General features: G+C 30.5%; 1 protein-coding gene across 9 annotated transcripts in view; it reads right to left on the bottom strand.

Moving 5' to 3' along the window:
• LOC127705440 (trichohyalin-like) overlaps window positions 1–24,778 on the bottom strand; it is a 68,442-nt gene that overhangs the window by 31,907 nt on the left and 11,757 nt on the right. For 3 of the 9 annotated variants that reach the window (XM_052209788.1, XM_052209775.1, XM_052209805.1), the window contains exons 1-5: window positions 21,318–22,051; window positions 17,804–17,910; window positions 16,214–16,331; window positions 7,807–7,860; window positions 4,639–4,744 (exon numbers count right to left, since the gene is read on the bottom strand). In XM_052209788.1, the coding sequence (XP_052065748.1) occupies window positions 4,639–4,744; window positions 7,807–7,860; window positions 16,214–16,331; window positions 17,804–17,910; window positions 21,318–21,386 (454 nt within the window). In that variant the 5' untranslated portion in view covers window positions 21,387–22,051. Of the gene's footprint in view, window positions 1–3,312; window positions 4,591–4,638; window positions 4,745–7,806; window positions 7,861–16,213; window positions 16,332–17,803; window positions 17,911–21,317; window positions 22,057–24,778 lie in introns of those variants that run through there. The other 6 variants (XM_052209760.1, XM_052209783.1, XM_052209790.1 and 3 more) reach the window with 5 other exon arrangements.

Raw genomic sequence — 24,778 nt, 5'->3', positions numbered from 1 at the left:
AAGAGTCCAATTTCAAGTTGATTGATTTATTTTTAACTTATAGTTTAGAAAATTTCAAATCATTACAATGAATTTGAATTCATAATTACCAGTTGCACTAAGCTTACCAAAAATTAAAAAATTTTAATCACAAGTTATTTCCTAATATTCACCTGGAGTCAGTTTCACAAAAAAAACTTATGAATAAAATTGATCGTAAGTATACTGAATTGTTCATGACTTACGATCAATCTTGGTCGTAAGTTTTTTTGTAAAACCGACTTCTAGTATCAATAATTAGGCTATAAAATATATAATATGAGGTTTATACTAAAAAAAATTACCAAATAATGGCAACTGTTGTGAATCTATGGATGAGCTGTGGATGACTGAGAGCTTATCTAATCCTACAGTCAATTTAAATTAATTTCCATAGCATTTACTTAAATAAAAATTTCTTGATATTTAAAAATTTACAGCACTGGTTGATGTAAAGTTGTATTAATTTCCTGAATCAGCAGGTAAAATTGATTATCTATCTAACCTAGAATGCAAATTTCAAACAAAAACAATAAAAATGTCTAAATGTCAATAAAAATTACATGAAGTTATTTCAATTTTGATTTGGTTAAAACAATTTTTGGTAATTCAGTAGTTAACAAAAATGTATCTTAATCTTAATATTGTACAATTGATTAATTGCTGTTTGCTTAATGTTCAGTGGCAAATATTTCAAACTTATTCAGGGTGATAATATTGTTAAAATAAGGCATATAAAAAGAGAGAAAAAAAAGAACCCTGTATTTTGTTAATTAAAGTTCTAGAACTTTGGGTAAACAAAATATGTCAAGATCTGTTATTGAATGTGAAATGGAGTTATTTTGTGACATGCTTAGAAAAATTAACAGACAAATGGACTAAAGTAAACCATAATTTGTAAGTTGTCAACAGACGTATAAAAAATAAAATGCTCCGCTGGGGCGCAGCTTGATACGACCGCAGAGGTCGAACCCTGAACAGTTGGGGCAAGTATGGACACAACATTCAAGCTTGATACAGCACTGAATTTGGATTGTAATTAAATATTTGACACAGCATAGGTTTCTGACACAGAATGAATGTGGTCTAAGAACTTAAAAAATTTTAATTTACCTATTCAAACCATATCATTATTATTTGCTTTTATATATAAATCAGTAATAACCAATTTGAAATGGAAAATTTTAAAGAAAAAAGAGGGGAAAAAAAATCCCCCCCCCCCCCAAATTTGTTGAACCCCCTTATGATTCATCACCCCCAAACTCAATCCCAGCCTTCCCTTTGTGGTATGGTACCTTGCAGTTCAATTTCAGAGATATCCATACACTTGAACACAAGTTATTGTCTGGAAACTAGAAAAATGCTTGTTTTTTTGCCCCTTTATGGCCCCAAATTCCTAAATATTTAAGGCAATTACCCCCAAACTCAAACCTAGCTTTCCCTTTGTGATATGGAACCTTGCAGTACAATTTCATAAAGATCCATACACTAACACACAAGTTATTATCCTGAAATTAGAAAAATGCTTGTTTTTTTGCCCCTTTATGGCCCCTAATTCTTAAAATTTTGAGGGAATTACCCCCAAAATCAATCCCAGCCTTCCCTTTGTGGTATGGTACCTTGCAGTACAATTTCAGAGAGATCCATACACTCGAACACAAGTTATTCTCTGGAATCTAGAAAAATGCTTGTTTTTTGGCCCCTTTTGGCCCCAAATTCCTAAACGTTTAGGGCAATTACCCCTCAAACTCAAACCTAGCTTTCCCTTTGTGGTATGGAACCTTGCAGTACAATTTCATAATGATCCATACACTTACACACAAGTTATTGTCCTGAAACTAGAAAAATGCTTGTTTTTTTGCCCCTTTATGGCCCCTTATTCCTAACATTTTGAGGGAATTACCCCAAAAATCAATCCCAGCCTTCCATTTGTGGTATGGTACCTTGCAGTACAATTTCAGAGAGATCCATACACTTGAACACAAGTTATTGTCTGGAAACTAGAAAAATGCTTGTTTTTTGCCCCTTTTTGGCCCCTTTTTCCTAAACGTTTTGGGCAATTACCCCCAAACTCAATTCCAGCTTTCCCTTTGTGATATGGAACCTTGTAGTACAATTTCATAAAGATCCATACACTTACACACAAGTTATTGTCATGAAACTAGAAAAATGCTTGTTTTTTGCCCCTTTTTGGCCCCTAATTCCTAAAATTTGGAGGCAATTACCCCCAAAATCAATCCCAGCATTCCCTTTGTGATATGGAACCTTGTGATACAATGTCAGAGAGATCCATACACTTACACACAAGTTATTGTCATGAAACTAGAAAAATGCTTGTTTTTTGCCCCTTTTTGGCCCCTAATTCCTAAAATTTAGAGGCAATTACCCCCAAAATCAATCCCAGCATTCCCTTTGTGATATGGAACCTTGTGGTACAATGTCAGAGAGATCCATACACTTACACACAAGTTATGTCTGGAAGTTACAAAAATGCTTATTTTTGGCCCCTAATTCCTTAACTGTGGGTACCATAACCCCCAAAATCAATCCCCACCTTCCTTTTGTGGTATTGAACCTTATGGTAAAATTTCATTGAGATCCATTCACTTAAACTAAAGTTAGAGTGCGAAAACTAATGTGTCTTCCGACGACGACGACGACGCCAGCGTCATACCAATATACGACCACAAAATTTTTTTTGCAGTTGTATAAAAATAAGCATCAGTTATTTCAAAGTTGGGCCAAAAAATCACACATGAAACCTTGCTATAATTTTGAATCAAGATGTAATAATGATTTAGCACACTGTATCCATGTTGCTGAACAGGGGAACAACATGCATGTATATAAACATTGTTAAAGCTAATGTTATTCAAAGAATTTATCTACGTTTCTAGTTATTTAAAAGAAATTTCGAAAATCAAGCTCTGAATAATCAGACATGCATTCTGATTTTCAACATGCAGTTTGTATGTCTACAAAAGATTTAGGAAAGGGTGCAAATAAGTAGAGAATTAGGTCCTCATATAAATGTAGTCATTTTTTTTTTTATAAAAATGCATAAAAAAATATTTCCCATGAAGCATATTAAAAGATACCCCAAATTTTCAAGTAGAAAACCCCTGATTTCCCATCACCTTGATTTGTGTTTTGACCATCACCTACTGAATAATGCTTATATACACGGCATACCACATTTATATTGTGTAAGGTAAGAAAATATCCAAATAAATAAAAATACACATGTGTACACTCAGAATGTGCTAATGCCTGTACCCGTATGAAGGTACTTACTAAAGACTTAAGCCTCTCCAGTCATTAGACCTCATCACCATAGCAGCCAATGAAAAATTCACATAAAGGGTTGCATCATTATATGCAGTTTCTGATAGCTGATAATACTGTACAATAACACTTGTATATAATGTACTTTTAAAGTAAAAAGAACTGATTCTGTCTAAATAAATTCATTGTTCAGTTTATTTAATTCAAATTTCAATTAAGCCAGTAAAAACTAGAAAAAAGTGAGAGCAGAGCTCATAAATTCACATCTCTTCCCTCATCTATAGGTATAGTAAAGTCAATGTTTGTGCTATGGATTCCAAAAAATACTTGAATACAATATATAAAAGTAGGGGCACTATTCCATTAAGAACAGTAGTTTTTTTTTAATTTTCATAGAAATCCAGACAATGGCTTAGAATGTTATTGGACTATTTAATATCTAACACACTTATTACTATAGTATAATACTGCTTTCAGTAAGATTGGGCATCAAAATAAACCAGTTCCTAGTTGTTTTATTTTATAGCAACATATACATGTTTTCTTCATGTAGCGCTGATAAACTGGTGTGTTCAATCCACTTTGTAATTTCAAAGACTGAGATGCAGTAATTATTGGTTGGGAATACTTTAAAGAGGAACTGGTGAATGATGTTATTCCAAAAACTTGAACTGTCAGAATGAATAATTTTATTATCTCATTGACCATCACATTTACCTTTAAAGTGTAACGATAAAAAAGTCTATAATCTATAAAATGTTTCTATGAATTCAGTCATTTTATTCCAGGAAAATAAATGTTTAAATAAAACTAGTTATAAAATTTTCCATTTCCATTTTATGTCAAGGTAACTTAATTTGTTCCTATATCATACAAGGTATACTGAATATTTAAATATACCAATAGATCAGATAGATCTATAATCCTTTAGAACTTTATTGTTTGCTTGACATATTAAAGATGATAATCTTGTTTTAACAAATAATGGAATCAAAATGAAATTATGGAATGATAGAAGGAAATCTAACTCCCATTACCAATCTATATCCCACCGCTGCCACCAAACCAGGAAGGAATACTATAGAGTGCTCAGGTGCTCGTCACACAATAAATGTTATCACACGTAATATATTTACACATTAATACTATTATACATTACTTGAATATAATTCATTAATAAAGTTGAATTACCAATTAAAACTAAACTAAAATAATATATTAATCTTATAAAACTAAAATCCAAATTATATATATTTATATTAAATTAAACAAAAATAAAACTTTACTTATTAAAAATGATCTCTGTATTACTGAAGTAATAAAACAAAGGCTTACTCTCTGTAAATTGTGGCGATCTTGTTGTTGGTCTGGTACTACCAGTTGTTTCATTTTCATCATCTCGATTCTCTACTTCTAATAAATATAACTCTGGTGCATATGACTGTAAAAATATGGAGAAAAGAAATAGTTGGAGGATGGATTCTTATACAGGCAGTATGAGTTTTGACATTCTTAAAGGAAAATTTCATTTTAAATTCACTTTTTTTTATTACATCAATAATTTTTTTTTTAAATGGCCATAATCCCAGAGGAAAAACCCATAAGAATAGCAAGTCTAGTGAAGTTAATGTCCAACCGAACAGAATGATTAGTTCAAAAATCTTGCTATAACAATAACAGTTACCTGATATAATACATTTTATTTAGATATTGAAAATAAATGATAAGTTTTGTCGTCAACCATGAATAAATAAAGTTTGAATATCAGTTTTTAAAGAAGAGATTGACTAATACCGTATACAGACTATCAGAAATGACCAGTCCTGTATACAGAATGCCAGATATTGACAGGAGTCCCGTATACAGAATGCCAAATGTCAGAGCAATCTTAGACTTCTTCAATGTGGGCACATGAAAGAACCTATTATTCTGTTTCATATGTTTGCATTGAGACCGTAAAAAACTATAGATTATTTGAAATCACAGGTGGACGAGGAATCAAGATTGAACTTTAGGTATATCTAACTAATATAAGTATCTAACAATGTTTGGTCTTTACTTACTGGATTATAATACTAACTTCATTGAATCAATAAGCAAATAATTATCAAAGTAAACTTTTATTGTCAATATGTCCAGGATTTGTACTTAAGTAAACCCACTGTAATATAGGGATTTACCTGGTAGTCTGAAATATATAAGATGTCTTTTTTATTCCGTCTTTTTTTTTAATGGGTGACTGACAAACTAATGTAGCTGTCGCATTGATAAATTGTTGGAGTTTAATGCCACTTTCAGCACATCTGGCTATATCATAGCTGCCAGCTTTTGGTGGTGGATAATTAGCCTAAGTACCCAGATCAACTCACCGACCTTCTGCAGAAAAATATCTCATTAATGTAAATCTAATATCTTCCGTTTATGAGACAGTGATCGAATAAATAGATATGAGATGATGACAATGAAATAGATGGGTTGCTGTCTCATTGTCATCATCTCATATCTATTTATTCGATCACTGTCTCATAAACGGAAGATATAACAATATGCCATGAGACGGCAACCCATCAAATAATATAAAAGAAAAAAGAAAAGACAAATTATTTTTTCAGACTAAATCACTGTTTTCAAAATTCCTTAACATAATGACAAAAATTAAACACAAACCAAAGAATATGGAAATTTCAAATAATATAAGAAAATAAGGATTTGTCTGGCATCAGTGTTATAAATTTACTCTAAATTATTTATTTTGTCATCATTATAGTACATTGTTATTTGCGGGTTTGAAATATTCATATATTCCTGTCATAAATCAGAAGATATAAATATGGATAAGTTTCAAACAGGAATAACGGTGTCTCAATGTCATGATTACATTACCACCTTCTGTTAACACGGAAAAAACAGCAAAAATGATAAACTCTGAAGCAACACAAATATTACTTGTTTAAAGATGGTTCATTAATCTTACTTTTTTAAATGTAAATGAGAATCTCAAAGATTAAGTTAAAACAGCAGAGATATCCTTTATTCATTTTCAAGGTTGAAGAGCTGTGACAAGTCATTTGGGATTACAAATCAATAAACTGCTAGTACCACTTAAAAGCAATGTTGAATTCACAATAAATGATTGGACTAAAGTACAAATCGCAATACATTTTTTACAATATTCATGTTTTTCAATTCTATTTTATTGATCATGCATTAAACTTAGATGCCAACAAACAAACAGTAATAATCTGGATTAAAAACATTCTCTCAAGTTTAATGGATGCATATTTCATCCTAGAACTGGTAGTCAGATATAAAATGCACTATCACAGCCCAGTCTTAGGAGACACAAGCTTTATCTTCTGGTAACCAGAAAATGTGCAAATATAAATGAACCTAAATTATAAAAAACTTTCACCTTTGACAAATTACAAAATTCTCCTACTACCTTTTATCACTTATTTCTAACTACAAAAGAATGTAACTGTCATTACAAAGATCCTCAGGTGTCAAAATCAACCATTTTTTATTTCAATTTTAAATGTTGAATTAAATCCACTTCTCGACAGAATGTACACTTGTACATTACGATACCCTGGTGACACAATCATCGACAATACCACATGCAAAGCTTACTCAGTACATTTCTCTGAACACTCAGTCATCTTTTCAATGTAAGAATGTTCTAAGTAATGTGAATGTATATTTTATGATATAATTAGGTGCAATATAAATTGAAGTGCCATTGATTATTTTAAAATTTTTCGATTGCCAAGTACCAATTTGAACTGCTATTGTCTTTGATAAATAATGCCAGGCAACTGAGATGATCTTAATCCTGTAATAAGTGTTTGTAATTTTATCATTCAGGTATATAATATAGCTGCAATTATTTGCAACACTTTGTCATTATTTTTAGCCTTGTAGGAGCCTGTATTGTTCTCCTGAATAAATAGTACCCCTTGATAAACATGCCTCAGTTGAGCCTGTATTGTTCTGAATAAATAGTACCCCTTGATAAACATGCCTCAGCTGAGCTTGTATTGTTCTCCTGAATAAATAGTACCCCTTGATGATAAACATGCCTCAGCTGAATGGATTTATTTTCTAATCCTATAATAACTGTTTGCAATTTAAACATTCAGGTAAATAAAACTGCTGCAAATAATTACAAGTATACTGCAAGACTTTGTCAATAATTTGAGCCTTGAAGGAGCCTGTATTGTTCTCCTGAATAAATAGTAACATTAATAAACATGCCTTAGCTGAATGGAATTATTTCCTGAACATTCCTGAGCAACAGATAGAATACTATTACTTGTCTTGTTCTTATATATTTGGCTAAAAAAATTATAAAGAAGCTTTCCAGTAACGACAGCTATCTAAGGAAAAGGCAAAGATAAAATGCTGGGAGAAGAAAACCATGAACAATCTGATCACAGTTTGGTCAAACTGTCCAAGAGGTTTGAGATGAGATTTATTTATCCTTTTATTGTATATAATACTTACATTTGGAGGTAAAAAATGTTTGACTTTTAACTGGAACTCTTGCTTTGGTTTTAACTGCAAAACATAAAACAAAAGCATAAAATTTACAGAATATGTAAACCTCATAAATAAAGTTTCATACCTTAGAATGAAACTTTCCTACAGAAGTACAAAGTTGCTAGAAGGGCAAAATGAACTTTTGAAATATAGTTGTATAGCATATAATAGGAATCATTTCAAAAGCCCTTTGAGATATTGGTATTATGAGTCTGTCATATAAATTCACAGAAACGTCAGTATGAAAGTTCTTACATAAGAATAGATGGAGAAAGGGAAAGTGTAATGTCAATGAATCACCAACCCAATGACACAAATAAGCAAAAGACATTTACAAGGCAATATACCATCTATGTTTACTTTCCATATTTTATACATTTCCAAAAATCATGATTCCAATTAAAATAAGAATTGAGGTAAAAGCAAATAAGACATTAAGGTGCAATTTGTACACAATGGCGAAGTCTCATCTACAATCACTTTTGTGGTTGCATGCTAGACCAAAAACATTAATTATCTAAAAGTCACATAAATTTTTAAAGAAATCTATTCCAACAAATGTACGAACATAAGTACATAAAATGGCAACAATCTCCCTACTCTGTATCCACTTATAGATAATTCTAATGAATAATTTAACAACAAAGTTAAATATTTGTAGACCTATATTTCAAAAATTTAAATACTTTTCAACACCACAAAGTTTATCTAAAAAGTTATCTGATAAAATGTAGGCCTAATAATTCATTTTATGGTTAATGAAAAATAAAACATTTGATTCCTTGAGTAAGATATTACAAGTATTCATTTCAACTGTATATTACATTATAATGGTTAGATCAATAATGTTTCTGCATAATTGCAGCAATAAGATATACTTTATCAAATTATTATATACATGTACTTCAATAAAAATCAAAGTTCTGTGTCAAAACTATCTGTTAATGTAAAAATTTTGAATTGCAATATCATCTTTGAATAAAATTTTCTGGTTAGTTACATTTTCTACTAGTAATTACTAATGATCTGATGACAAATAAACATCAAGGTCCAATTTCTCAATTCTAAGGTCCTCAATTACCAAGTATTTGTATATTTTACAGGTAATAACTCATTTTAAGCACCATGTATCTTTTGTTACAGATAATATTCATGAAACTTCATAAATTTCCAAATATTACACTTTACCAAATCCTGGATGATTTTATGTATTGTGAACATTTTTTGAAAATAATGATGTAATAGTGACAATGTATAGAGAAAACCTTAAGGAGAATTATTATCACTAAAGAGGGAAGATATAAAGCATATCTAAAATTTTCCAACAGTATATATCTGTTTTGTGTGAAGGAAAAATGAATTCCAGATCTAATAAAATGCTCTGCTGGGCGCAGCTTGATACGACCGCAGAGGTCGAACCCTGAACAGTTGGGGCAAGTATGGACACAACATTCAAGCTTGATACAGCACTGAATTTGGATTGTGATTAAATATTTGACACAGCATAGGTTTCTGACACAGAATGAATGTGGTCTAAGAACTTAAAAAAATTTAATTTACCTATTCAAACCATATCATTATTATTTGCTTTTATATATAAATCAGAAATAACCAATTTAAAATGGAAAATTTTAAAGAAAAAAAAAGGAAAAAAAGGGAAAAAAAATCCCCCCCAATTTTTTGAACCCCCTTATTTGTCATCACCCCCAAACTCAATCCCAGCCTTCCCTTTGTGGTATGGTACCTTGCAGTACAATTTCAGAGAGATCCATACACTTGAATACAAGTTATTGTCTGGAAACTAGAAAAATGCTTGTTTTTTGGCCCCTTATTTCTAAACGTTTTGGGCAATTACCCCCTAACTCAAACCCAGCTTTTTCTTTGTAGTACAATTTCATAAAGATCCATACACTTACACACAAGTTATTGTCCTGATACTAGAAAAATGCTTCTTTTTTTCCCCTTTTTGGTCACTAATTCCTAAAATTTTGAGGCAATTACCCCCAAAATCAATCCCAGCCTTCCCTTTGTGGTATGGTACCTTGCAGTACAATTTCAGAGAGATCCATACACTTGAACACAAGTTATTGTCTGGAAACTAGAAAAATGCTTATTTTTGGCCCCTTATTCCTAAAAGTTTTGAGCAATTACCCCCAAACTCAATTCCAGCTTTTCCTTTGTGATATGGAACCTTGTAGTACAATTTCAGAAAGATCCATACACTTACACACAAGTTATTGTCATGAAACTAGAAAAATGCTTGTTTTTGCCCCTAATTCCTAAAATTTTGAGGCAATTACCCCCAAAATCGATCCCAGCATTCCCTTTGTGATATGGAACCTTGTGGTACAATGTCAGAGAGATCCATACACTAACGCACAAGTTATGTCTGGAAGTTACAAAAATGCTTATTTTTGGCCCCTAATTCCTTAACTGTTGGTACCATAACCCCCAAAATCAATCCCAACCTTCTTTTTGTGGTATTAAACCTTATGGTAAAATTTCATAGAGATCCATTCACTTAAACTAAAGTTAGAGTGCGAAAACCAATGTGTCTTCGGACGAAGACAATGACGACGACGTCATACCAATATACGATCACAAAATTTTTTTGCGGTCGTATAAAAAGGGAGCTAATTAATGAATTAATCTATCTAAAAATAATCACAGATTTGGCTTAAGTCTGGTTGGTTAATTGTTTGTTGCCTAACGTCTAGCAGCAAATTAATCATGTTCCTTCAAAACCAGATATGTTAACAATGTCATAACTTAATGGTAAGTCCCAAGAAAGTTAGTTAACTTTGGCCTCCATTGGAAAGCAAGGCTGAGGAAAGGATGAGAAAATTCATCTCACAACAATTCATCAAAGGTTATTTCTGAAGAATTGTTGTACTGCATATGGTTCTTAAAATTACATGCAGAGATCCTGGTGTCTTTACACCAGTCTTGTTTCCAATTCTAAGCCTGACAGTTGTCTAAAGAATAATACCATTAAAATGAATTGTCAAGCATGTCCAAGAAAAGAAATCTTTTATCTACAGGTATTGTAAAATATTTCTATATCAAGCCCTTTCAATATTAAAACAAAAAGATGTGGTATCGACTATGATTATCAATAAGACAACTATCCACCAGAGTCCAAGTTATGTGGATTTAAGCAACAATGAGCAAGACCAATAACCCAAATCATATAATCTTATTTGTCCTTTCAAAGTAGTCCTTATCAATAAAAGAAAATTTTCGGAAAAATATATCAATCAAGAAGTCAAAGTAAAGCATATTGTTGTAAGTAAAACATTTTAAAATAAAATTGATCATTTCCTTATAACTAATACAGGGTGACATTAAATCAATATTTTGATCATTATTGGATATCTGAAACTTATCATCAAATACTTTATTTACATTTCTAGAAAGTTCTAAATGAAATCCAAATAAAAAAAATCTATGTCTTGTTTCAGATACATAATCCGACTGACGTTGAGACATTGATATCAATATTTACTGTCTTCCGTAACTATCGTGTAAATGGTATCTACCGATAAAACATTTAAAACTTTCTCTTGTTGTTATACCAAAAATAAATACAAATGTACAAGTATAGTTCTTATACAAATATTTACACCTGGTTGGTTCAAAATTTGTTTGAATAAATAAAATGTCTTTCTTATTCTGATCAATCAATCATGAACTATTTCAAAGGAGTTATTAAACTATGTGAAAATTCTATTGTTTAAAGCTAATCTTCCCAATAAATGATCTTTTCAAAGTATGCACTATAGGTATTTGTTTGAAAAACATAAAAGCTAAATTCCTAATTTGGTATTAATAACACATGAAAAACACATAAAGATACTTGTATCTTAAGACATATATGTCCCTTAATATATGCAAATTTAAGCCAAAATTAGTACATGTATACACTTTAATACATTGGAACTTGTCTGGTTTTTCACAATATTGTAATGAAGAAATTGAGAAAAATATAGGTTGTTTAGGTTAAAGATCTGGTATATAGTCTGACATACTTAACATGTTAACTTTTAATCCCCTATTCATATGTTAATGGGGATGGATTGATGGAAATTATTCAGCAGCAAATATTCCATGCAGGATGAGCACATAAAAATATGATATGAATATGTACCTCACACAATTGAGGTGGGCACTCTTCCATGAGACCACTGAAACAGTCAAAATTTAAGGGAATATGGTAGTCTGACATCCAAGGATTTACAGACTAAATTGCCTTTTTGAAACCTGATTATGCTAACAAATCTCTTTCTTGGCATTCCTGCCAAAAGCACTTAGTGATAGACACCAATCTTCTAGATGTTTGTAGTTATGTGTAATTCACTAATAAAACCATGTACTAAATTTTTAGTCAGCTAGTGTTTGACCTGATTCAAATAGTTTTGATCAGTTTTGCACAACTGAAAAATAAACAAATTTTGAATGCATTTAAGTGCATAATTTTGTCTTAAATGATATGTTTTCACAGTGAAATCTTTTAGCCAACCTGTAGCTCCAATAAAAATTGTCAATTGCAAATGAATGTCAAACCAAAAACAAATTTGTTCTGTACTACAATAAAAATCTAACTGTTTGAACTTCGGTTCTACATTATAGTTCAAACACTGAAAAAAGTCCATAGTGATTTTCCATTGCAGTATTGATGATGTGTTAACTTCTGTATGGCAACAGGAAGATTATGTGTTTCACTTATCTCAAATCATGTTAAAAAAATTCACTGGTGATTAACCTAAACATTATTGCATTTTCCGTTAATTCAATACAAAAATATTGATAAAAAATGATCTTAAATTCATTACTGGTAAAAAAAAATTCATTTCTCTTAATTTGTACAAAGATTCCTAGTAACATTTTAGTAAATACAACATTATAACTAGAGGCTCCCTAGAACCTTGTGTCGCTCACCTGACTCTACTTTGGTTTTGGAAATCATGTAAAAATAGATAAAAATTATTGAGCAACAGATACCAAAATAATGATTGAGGCCAAATTTGGTTTAATATTGGCCCCATAATTTAATAAAAAATCCTGGTTGCCATTTTGAACAGTAAATCGGCAAAAAAAGTAGCAACACTTCATCAGCACCTCATAAGGAACATTTATGCCATGTTTGGTTTCATTCCATTCAGTAGTTCTCTAAAAGAAGACATTTGTATGTATTTCCCTTAGGGTCCTATGTTAAACTAAGTCCCCCGCTGGCGGCCATCTTGGATGATGGAGCGGCTTCAAAGTAACAACAGAAGAAGTTCAAAATGTAAAAAGTTAACGACGACGACGGACGCCAAGTGATGAGAATAGCTCACAAGGAGATGTGGTACGATTGCCAATGAGACAATTATTCACCAGAGTTCAAATGATGTGGATGTAAGCAATTATAGGCCACCGTACTGCCTTCAATAATGAGAAAAACCCATACCAAATAGTCTGCTATAAAAGGCCCGACATGAAAAATGTGAAACATGCTAAAATATATGAAATACCTTAACTTGATAAGTATTTCATTATGTTCTTAGTGCTTCAGATTAACCTTGTGGAAATTACAAATTCAAACATCTTATAAATCCTTTGATAAACAGAAAACACATTTGGTACAAGTCCAAATCTAAATACAATTGAAATAAGTCATGTGTTACAATGAATAGGTACAATTTAGGATGAAAGTTCTTTTGAATACAAATGAGTTGGAAAACAAAAACATGTGTTACAATGTATAGGAACAATTTAGGATTAAAGTTCTTTTAAAGACAAATTAGTTGGAAAATGAAAACTTCACTTTAACTTTGGACAATTGAGAGGGAAAGCAAAAATTTTTCATTTAAAAAAAACTTAATGCAATCGTAAAATGCAAATCACATTTAACTGACAAAATAAACCATAGAAAAAATTTAGGCAAGCTAAAGAAATATCATATCTCACATATATATAGTATATGAAAATAGTCTGTATAAATAATAATGTGATGTATACATTAGAGACAGCAACCAAACACTATAAATAACCAAAAGATATCTAAAGGGCAAAACAAGTGTTTATATAATTTGTAAAGAAAACATTTTTAATCAATAAGAAACTATCAAAGATTGGTCATTAATACTTTAACCCCACCACATTTTTGTGCCTGTCCCAAGTCAGGAGCCTGTGGCCTTTGTTAGTCTTGTATCATTTTTAATTTTAGTTTCTTGTGTATAATTTGGAGTTAAGTATGACACCCATTATCACTGAACTAGTATACATATTTGTTTAGGGGCCAGCTGAAGGACGCCTCCGGGTGCGGGAGTTTCTCGCTGCATTGAAGACCCATTGGTGGCCTTCAGCTGTTGTCTGTTCTATGGTCGGGTTGTTGTCTCTTTGACACATTCCCCATTTCCATTCTCAATTTTATTAATTCTTCAAATAACCAAAAAACATGATGTGACATAAGACTTTGGACAAGCACATGAACTTGTGACAGACTGAACTCTTTTTTGAAAGAGATTTCAACTCTCCCTCTTTTGAAAGCTTTATATATACCATTTGTTTACTGTAATTCAAACTGGTATTTTTACTGTGCCATTGAACTGAACTATCTGCTATGAAAGGATCTTTACAAGATAAAATATCAAACTTGGAAATTTAAACTGCATACTTAGAAGTTGGGTTTTTTTTTCAGGGCTGTCTTTCACTGAAATTCTATCCAGATTAAAAATTTAATAGGTTGAGTAAACAGGTCAAGTGAATTTTTCAGCTTACAATTAAACTGGGAAAATTTATCTGCACTCAAAACAGTTCTTTGGATATAAAACAAATCAAATACATGTATCCGAAAATTATTCCTTAACGTGACGTCAAAGTTGCATGAAAGACTTTGGTTTTATATCTACAAATCACAGCAAGTTCACTATCCTATGAAAGCGTTAATCAATGCCAGTCTTATTATAACAAGTTTCACCTTGACCATTACTTAATGTCTTGTAATTAAAATATATATATACATGTAATAAATTCAAATACCACCACTTACTGCTACATAAAGAAAAACTAAGATTTTTATCAAAAATGAAATTCTATTCAGTGGTTACATGGTCCTTTCAAATACTTGAACAATAAAAAGAACACTTAATAGTACCTTCTTGGGTAAGTTTTAAAGTATGTGTACTTTCCAAGGATTGATTGATTGTCAATTTAAATGAAGTGATTTTTATTGTTATAATGTCTTGGCAAGCTTTTTAAATTTCATCTCGAGTATTACAATACAAATTTGATTTAATCTTAAAACCCTTGTGAAACGTGCTAGAAAATGAATTTTCAAGCCAAAACATTAAAATACTTTAAAATTACAATTAATTCTATTTAAACTTGATTAAAGTTGAAAATGTTTCATAAATGAGGAATAAATTAAATTCATATACCTATTAAGTTCTTGAATTTGAAAAGATTTTGAAAGCATTTAAGAGATTTTCTCTATAAAACAAAATCCAATCAATTATTTAGTTTCAAGTTAATGTCTTCAAGAAATGTAAAGAAATTTCAAATAGAAATTAGGCATTTTATAGTTAGTTAAAATCTTTTATTGATGAATATAAATAAGGGATTCAAAACAAAAGTAAATGGTTCACCTCTTTAAATTTGGCCATATAAGCACAATTCTTATAAATTTCTGTCTACCAACTTCAAAACCACTACCAAAGATATCTCTCTATATAACTATGTTATGGTTTTTCTTGTCCATTACACATTTAGAATGAATAAATCACCTTTTAATCCCATTCTATAGTCTCACCTGTTCAGAATCCTAATGTTTATTAATAGATAAATTGCCCTTTTTTATTAAAAACTATTGATATTTAACCTAATGCAAAGATTGTTGCTGTAAGCATAAGTTTCTTTCTTTTGCGCATCAAATTAAAAAAGATTTTTGGTTACATAAACTGGCATTTTTTCAGATGAACTAAAAAAAATAAATAGACAAAAACTCATCAACTAAATCCCATTTCATGTAAATAAGGGTCTTGGGAATATCAGTTCAAGTTTACCCATGGTTTCTATATCTCCATGGAATTATTATATCTTCATACTAGTGTGTATCTGATGACCAATTTTCTTTACCAAAACAGACACTTGATTCTTATGATAAAAAGGAGATTTATTTGAAATACTTCAATGAGACAGCAAACCCAAAAAAACAAACAACCAAAACACAGCCGTCTTCACAAAACGTCAATGTTAACATCATCCTGGTTCTAAAAACGTTTTGAATAAATTAAACAGAAACTATAAAATATCTGCCATCAAATTCTCCAAATAATAAAAAAATGTTTTTAGATGTGACAAAAAACACACACTGAGGAGGCTGACTTACCCTTGTTATACTTCTGCCTACACTTTTAAGAAATATAAAATCTCTAGGTAGTAATTCTGCACCAAGCTGTGTTTCTAATTCATCACGTAAATTGCACACTCTTGTCTCTGGGTGTACCCTGCAAATATAAGTATGAAGTTATATATTTATACTGTATCAGCAACATACAAATAGAAACCTAAATAACTTACTTTTAAAAAACCAAACAATTCATTCAGTTCTTTGTTTCTTGTTTTGTACTCTCTGGTACAGTAATGAGTGTTTTATAGGATCATTTGTGGATTTCTATTGGTTTATAATATCTCAAGGTGACATAAATTGATAACAAGCCTTCTTGGTTGTTGATGTTATTTTGTCAAATCATAGTCTCTAGTCTACATACTATCTTTTTTATATCTATGTTTCAAGATCCAGCAATGGAATTATTTATTCACATTTGCATATTCTTGTAATAAACAGCTGTGCCATGAGCACTCAATATTGTAAAATCCATGAATAATAGAAAATAAACGGAAAATGTGTCCATGGGACACAGATGATGCCCCGCTTGCATATTATGTGATAAAGGGACATAACTTACTAGTGAACTGTAAAAGTGACACCACCCAAATTTGAACTTGATCTGTGTTTTATGGTAATATGCATTGTGTACAAGTTTCAAAACATTTGGTTTAGGCTAACTAAAGTTAAAGAACGGAAACCAATTTTGGGACGTACGTACTGATGGACAAGGGTAACACTTAATGCCCCCTTCGCCTAGCCGCAGGGTATAAAAATTGGAACTAGTCAGGATGAAAAGTGAAAATTTCACGGCAAGTTCTAATAAGGGATGTTCAACAAAAGGTGAACAGACAACAGTATATATATACCATGTGTATGTCCCTCTTTAATAACTACCTGGTATACAAAATTAAGATATATAGGGCTGATGATCAGTACAAAATATCCTAAATTTAGGAAGATATACAAACAAATACCTAAAGTTAACTACTGGAAGTGAGGTTTGAAATGAGCAATGAAAACAGACGGACTATATAATTAACTTTTATACCAAAAACTTATGACTAGCAACATACCAAATCAGAGATGTTACTAAGTTGAAAAACTTGTTACTGACCCATATATCCTTTTGAGCAAAAAAATATGTTTGAACTAAACCAAATCAACCAAAGGAAAAATCTGATATTAGACAGTATTTGTTAGGTTTTTTTGTCTGTTATAGTCTGTAATTCGCCGATATTTCCCCAACATCTGTGTTCTTATTTCCATCTAGCAAAGAATTCTCCTCAGACAGGTGCTACATGTAGGGTCTGTCTAAACTTGCATTAAGGTGTGAGTTTTTGTTCTGTGTTGAAGGCAGTAACTTTGAGAAGAAGAACAGCAATAAAAATGCTGTTCCTTTGTTTTTATTGATCAAGTGTACATAGGGATTTTAGATCATAAATTAATATACCATATATTTCTTTACCAGTTTGAAAAATACCAACAGTGAATGTCTGATCCCTAGCTTTGAGAAGACAGATTTTAATGAACCTATATAGAATAATGATTGTCAGATTTTAATTAAACTTGGTAACAAGCTGTGTATACCTGATGATTCCTGCAGAGATTGTTTCTGTGACGTTCTGGTTTAATAAGTTGTTATATCTTTCTCTCCACAGATCTGGTGGAACTATATAAACATGTAAATCAGCTAGCTGAAAATACAGAAAAGGAGAGATTGATTTTATTAAAATTTTAGCTCGAAATAGAAATGTTAACTAACGGTTTTATGTTCATGCTGTTATGCCAGGGTTATAGTATAATACAACTGAAATCACATTGCTAATGACATAATACAAGTCATTAGTTCATGCATACTGTTTTCAATAACCATAAAGTATGCAAATTTGCAAAGTAAAACTGATTTTTTAGGGTTCATAATTGTTATTACATTTTAAAGAAATGTAAGGTCAACTCATAAAACACCATGCATTCAATCATCATTAAAATACAAGACACAGACCTGAATTTTATGCATAAAATTGAAGTCACAAAATCTACTAACTACAAAAAGACAGGGCCTATTTTACAACAGTGAGGATGTGATGTATGTAAAAATGTGATATCCTCAAGTGTGCTAAGCAGGTGCTCTGACATATGAATATTCTCTTTACAAACTTATTGCAAGGGGATATCTAGGAGTGGAAAAATGAAATGAAAATCACATACATGTACCTTAGGACATTTAGTAGGGATTAAATAGAGATTTCAAAAATTGAATGAATATGACATACAGTTCAAATTATTAATTTGAAATCAGCATCAGGGTTTTGGCTAGAGTTCAATATACAATCTTCTAATATTGTGTGAAATGTGAACCAAGCAACTTGACAGCTTTTATTCAATTCTCAAAATATCTATATCCGGTACTAGATGGGTAGAAGTAGATACATTTTTCAATTCAAAAGAAACGCACTGACTGAAGTATCATTTTAGGTACTTTCAACTAGCACTCATGTAATAACCTCATTAAAAAATAAAATTTTCTACAACTTTAATAACTATAATACAAAATGTTCTTTAATATGAAATTAAAATAGTGTTATTATCTTTTTGTTATTTATCAGCAAATAATTACAGTTTGTGACACTTGCACTGGTGTTCTGACCACTGACAAGTACAATTAAAAGTCAATTTTTCAGATTATTTCTATGCAATTGCAATGAAAGTGCTTATTCATTGGGTTTCTGTTACTTCACAAATTTAAAGTCAATGACTGTAATTTTAAAACATACTAGTATCACAATTTGTCTGACTTTTGCTTTATAAATCCATTTACTGGTTGTAAATTCTGAATTGATTAAGGGAAATATGTAAATAAAATTTCTGTTTCATTTAAATTATTAATATCAAGTGAAGGCTTAAAATTTATCTTATTGATATGTGATTTGAAGTTTTCAAAGATTGTGATGGAAATACAGAAAAATAAAATAAACAACTGTTTTAAAGTATACTTCAAATTATATACGGTAAACTTGTGTAGTCTTATAAATCTTTCAGAAAATATCTAATTTAGATTGAAACCTGATTAGAACATGAATAAAATATGAATTTAAAAGTGCACTTTAAAATTTATCCCATATAGTGATGCTATTTCAAAATATGAAAAAATGTATGAATAAGTAATACTTAAAATAGTCCAATTTAAATTGTACCAGGTATGTTACTTATACCAAGTTTCAAAATGGAATCCATAATCAGTTTATAAGATTAGTGACATAAGTGAGATTTACTTGTGAATACAGTACTAAATGAAAGAAGTGACTATACTATAAGTCTAGGAACTCCTGTAATCTTATATAAATTGTTGATTGTAATTTCATGTAAGAAACAAACCCACGTGGAGATTTTAAATAATTTTTCTCCACGGTCTCTCAAATTCACAGTGTCTTACTCAAAAATACTAAAATAAACAAAATCAAAAATAAATACCTTGAACTTTGAAATTTATGTAATTTTTGTATTCGTAATTCAGATTTAATTGTATAAGAATTTTTACATTATTATGCAAGTCAAAGGTCATGTTGGTAAGAAGAACATACTTAGACCATAGAGTCGTATTACAGCAAAAAAAAAAAATGAAAAATAAATTGAGTAGATAAATGGTATACATCTTGACAACTAACAACAACATGTAAAAATTTGTGTGACTAACAAAACTCATTTATATACAGGAATAGCAGCTAACTAAGTTGGTAATAAAAGAGATTTATTTTTCTGTACTACAACGTTCGGTATGTGACATGTTTCAAATGGTAACTTATTATCATAATTACAAAAGATAACAATTTAAAATTGACATAACTTATTCTGATACTTATGAAATGTTTAAAAACCAATTTGTTACCAAACGAAAGGAAATCACACAGATCAATGGATGTCTGTGGGTTTTTAAATGCTCCGACAAACTTCAACACCAGGATGTGTTCTGTATTTATAACTTACACGGAACTATAATCCATCCTTGAGGAAAGTGCTATCAGGGATGCATAACCCCTTTGTACTTAATCTTTATTCATATAGATCAATATGACAAGCTGCCCAGATCATGATTGATGAAATTTCGATAAGTTATAAATCGTAATTTAATAGCATAAAAATCATGTTTGAATTAATTTTGTATTCCACCCCCGTTACTTTTGACTACGTTGGCATGTACAGTATTCTATAAATACACTACTTCAAATTTCTCACAATGTGCCATTATTTTTGGCAAAGAATAAATTATATACATATTTGATTCTTTTTACCACATACTTTTAAAAAAATATGTGTGACAATTATACAATTTTCATCAAAGCAAGAAATAACATGTTTATTTAGATCTTTTTACCAATTCCATTTTAGCTGGTTGTTAAAGGAAGCCAATTACTGAGCTCTCAGCTGGGGTTTTGGTGATTTTTTTTTATAGTGGACTAAATTAATTTACCAAAGGTTATAATTCAATAATTGTCATTAAATGCTCATGTTTTGTATTTACAGGGATTTAATAATAAAAAATCAAATTCACTAATTGTCACATTGTTACCATGTTCCACTAAACTATTAAGTTTTCCCTAATGTCATGCTTGTCTATATTTAACAAGTTAATATATGGAAACATGATTCTTTGGCACTTTTTATCAATTTGCTATATATTCTAAGATCTGTAAGAAGGCATGATATCATTATCAAAAGTTAAATTTACATTTGATAGCACACTAGCTTCTAAAAAAAGGTGATGGCAAGGAAATTTTTATATCATAGAAACACACCAACACCTTTATTCCAGTACACAGTATAAAAAATGTAAATGTGTTGCTGTCACATCCAATTCACACCTCATCTACTTTTATTCATTTAAAATTTTTGGTAACCATTCAGACCTTAAGAATACCTCTCAGAAAATACTCCATTTTAGGATCTCACTTTCTTGAAATAATAGATATAACATAGATTTAACTTCTTATAAACTAATTTTTGTATTTCATTTATGTTTCTCATCAATCAAAGTTTGAAATATGAACTGAAAAGGCACTTTTTTCACAACTTCAAAAAGCAAAAACTAAGTATTTTACATTACCTCTGCACTTTTGACCCTTTGAACTTTTGGTCTATATGAAGCTCTGCTAGCTCTGCTAGCCACATCCATAATGAAATTCCAAAATAATTGTTTACAGAATCTAAATAAAATGTGTTTATGTTTCCAGATAAATTCCTACACACAAAAACTATATAATTCTTAGTAACAACAGTTATCCAATATTACGGTAAATATAAATGTTCCTTAAGAGTCAGACATTTCAATGCTACACACTTAAGAAAGTCATCAATGATGATTTATCTTCCAACAACGATATAAAGGAATTATTTCAGGATTGATGTAAAGTTTCTAAATCCTACAATTACTTTCCATATCATATTGACACCTCCTCCGGATACCGTAGAAAAGGTATGTAATGTTTGTTATAGTAATATGTTAATGCAGGTCAATAGTTACTCAAATCCTCACCAATATCCCGTTTGTATATTGGTCTCTTTACATATTTGTATTGCAGTAAGTTTTATCAGCGGTTTATCACTACGTTTTAAACTGTACAATACTTATTGATAATACAATCGATAATATTTCCTCTTCTATTTTGGCAATGTGTTTCTAGTATTAGGTAGCACACCTTACAAATAATATGTATATTCGTCAAATGTCTATCCCTTGAATGTTAGACTGTTTACCGAAGACAATTATTACACTTAGAAACGCCTCAGAATTTAAACCAATATTTAATCCCTGTATGAAGTAAACACAAATAGCCAATAAAAACAGTGACTGTCAGGTATACATTGACAGGACTTTTAATTCTACTGAATTTAAAACTTATCAGAATGAGGTAATAATTGAGTATATTTAATCCTGATCAATGGATTCAATAGCACTATAGCACATTGACGAGCTTTATAGTAGATCTAATAATGAAATAATATTACCTTTAACAATTAAAGAATTAATACAAAAATCAGCACTTCCTAAATTAAAGGTATTTTCTTGTCATGTGTCAAATTCTATTGAATTTAATTTAATTAGAAAGAGAAAATGTATCTACAAAAAAAAATAGCAACACAATTGTTGATTATTGTAAACAGTACATAAACAATATATAAGGATTACTTGAAGTAAAATTCTCTAACTTATTCAGAGTTTAATTTTCAAAATGTAACCACACTATACTTGTTATTCAAGTTTAAGATTTTAACAAAAAATTATATCATACATAAGTCACATGTCTTCAACTGAAACAGACTTTGATCAGTTTTTTTTTTGTTCAAGACATCATAAAATGTTTCTTGAGAAAAAGAATAACCCCAATCAAACTTCATGAATTATTCAGTGGTAATAAAATTGTTTGATCAAAAGTAAACTTTTGTGATATTTCTCTCTACATCAATAAACTTTTATATTTACAGAAATATATCTACATTTTATTATTTGATATAAATTATTCCTTTAATATCTTATTCAATGCATGAGTTCTGTTCTGTTTTACAGGCACCTCTGGGAAATTTGGTCTTTAATATTGTGACTTTCTTTAGAGAGATAACTTGTTGGCCAAAACTTTCGCCTGATGTACAAAACTGACGGACACACAGACAGGAAAACATAATGCCCCTCTACTATCATAGAAGGTGCATAAAAATCAAAGTTTTACTTCTAGTTAAGACTACTTTCAGAGTAAACTATATTAGAACATTATGCACATATTGAGAAATAAAGTACCAGTAATACATACTTAATTTGTCGTACTCAATACTGCTTCTAAATATACACAGATTTTAATTAAGAATACCAATTCAAAGATTTTTTTTTTTTATTTCTGTAATTGTTCAAAGACTACACTCAGAATATAGACTGAATAGAAACTAAGCTAATTCAGTTCACCAAACATAAATTCTATCTTTGTTTCAAACATGCAAATTCTTTGTAGTGTACAGATATTCAGACCAAAGACCTGTAAATGGAGCAATATACCACATGTACTAGACCAGGTATTTGTTAGTCAATTCCCTAAAATGTATTTACAGGTACACATCATGAAAAAATAATGTATATATACACTATACAAACATACACACGTTCAAAGTTCCAAGATCACAATGAAACTTATGTCCCCATTGTGGAAAATAGTAACCTCCACACTCCAACTTTTGTAAGTCCTTCAAAAACTGTCTGTCCATGAAGCCTCAATTATTTCAAATCCACACTATGATAAAAGTATCAGATGTCTAAAACAATACTTGATTGACAATTGTCTGATTAAAATTTTGATTATCTTGGATCAAATTAATGAAAATGTTATCAAATTAAATATATTTAATTAAATTTATTCAATAGTCTAATTGTTTAACCTAGACCCTCCAGTAGAGTTGAATATAATTAGAGAAGGTAATGACGGAGTATGATATTGGTAGCTACCTGGAACAAAAAGTCCCGCCATTCTACAATATGAGTGGTAATTAAAGAATTGTTTTCCCCAAGGTTAATTTTGGTAGTGCACAATGTTTGAATAACCCAGTCTGTACAAGGACAGATATTGAAATAAGAGCTTTAGATCTCTTTACTAGAGGCTCCAAGGTGTCTTTAAACCAAAAAAACACATTATAAATTTCATGCTCAGAAGCCCTTACAAGTATCTGAATTTACCTTCCTCAGGAAGGCTCAAACTGAAACATTTAAGAGCCAAGGATGTGTAAATACATATAAACATTAGAAGCTATATGACTGAAAGGGACCTAAAACATAATAGCTAAATTCATCTAAGGTCAGCTTTGTAAATGTAAAGGATAAGTTCTTTCCATAAAATTTCTCACAGATACACAGGACACCTAAAAATCAGGAGATCAATTGAACAACCAAAAAGATGTTTTCATTCAAGTGCACACATGTATATATGGTGCAATTGCAAGTCAGTACTATAAGCAGAAGCTTTGTTTCCGAGACTCCTCACAGATTTTATCTAGACTTAATAATAATTCATAGCTTTGATGATGATGATGAATGGCTGCTTAACGTCCAGCAAAAATTAATATTCATATTCAGGGCGAGAACATGTTAATGTAAAATGAATATTTACCCTGCTTTGTACTAGACCGACACACTGAGCCAGATATTTAATGTGCTAGCTCACAAGGTAACAGTCCGCAGGAAGAAATGTCACCTTACCCGTACACATTATTCTGACTCTGAGCCAACCAGTCATAGCTCTGATACATTTAATTTGTTCTTCAGAAATTTGGGAAAGTTGAATTTAATTCATAGATTGATTGACAGGTTATTGGGACTTAATGACCAGTGTCTTGAATCTTAGATCCAGAAATTAATACTACTAACAGTTGAGTCTTACTTTTATTATCGTTGAACTTCTCGAAATAGCAAAACCAACTGTGAAATAAAATGCTACACTGAGAAAGATTAAGAATACTTGGAAAACATCTACTCATTCATTTCAAATTATCTGTAGTCTTTCTTCTTTCTTTTCTCTTTTTTACTTT

This window comes from Mytilus californianus, unplaced genomic scaffold, assembly GCF_021869535.1.
Source record: "Mytilus californianus isolate M0D057914Y unplaced genomic scaffold, xbMytCali1.0.p SCAF_1, whole genome shotgun sequence".
Classification (NCBI taxonomy): Eukaryota; Metazoa; Mollusca; class Bivalvia; order Mytilida; family Mytilidae; genus Mytilus; species Mytilus californianus.
The sequence above is the reverse complement of the archived record's forward strand: the minus strand, read 5'-3'. Positions and strand labels throughout refer to the sequence as shown.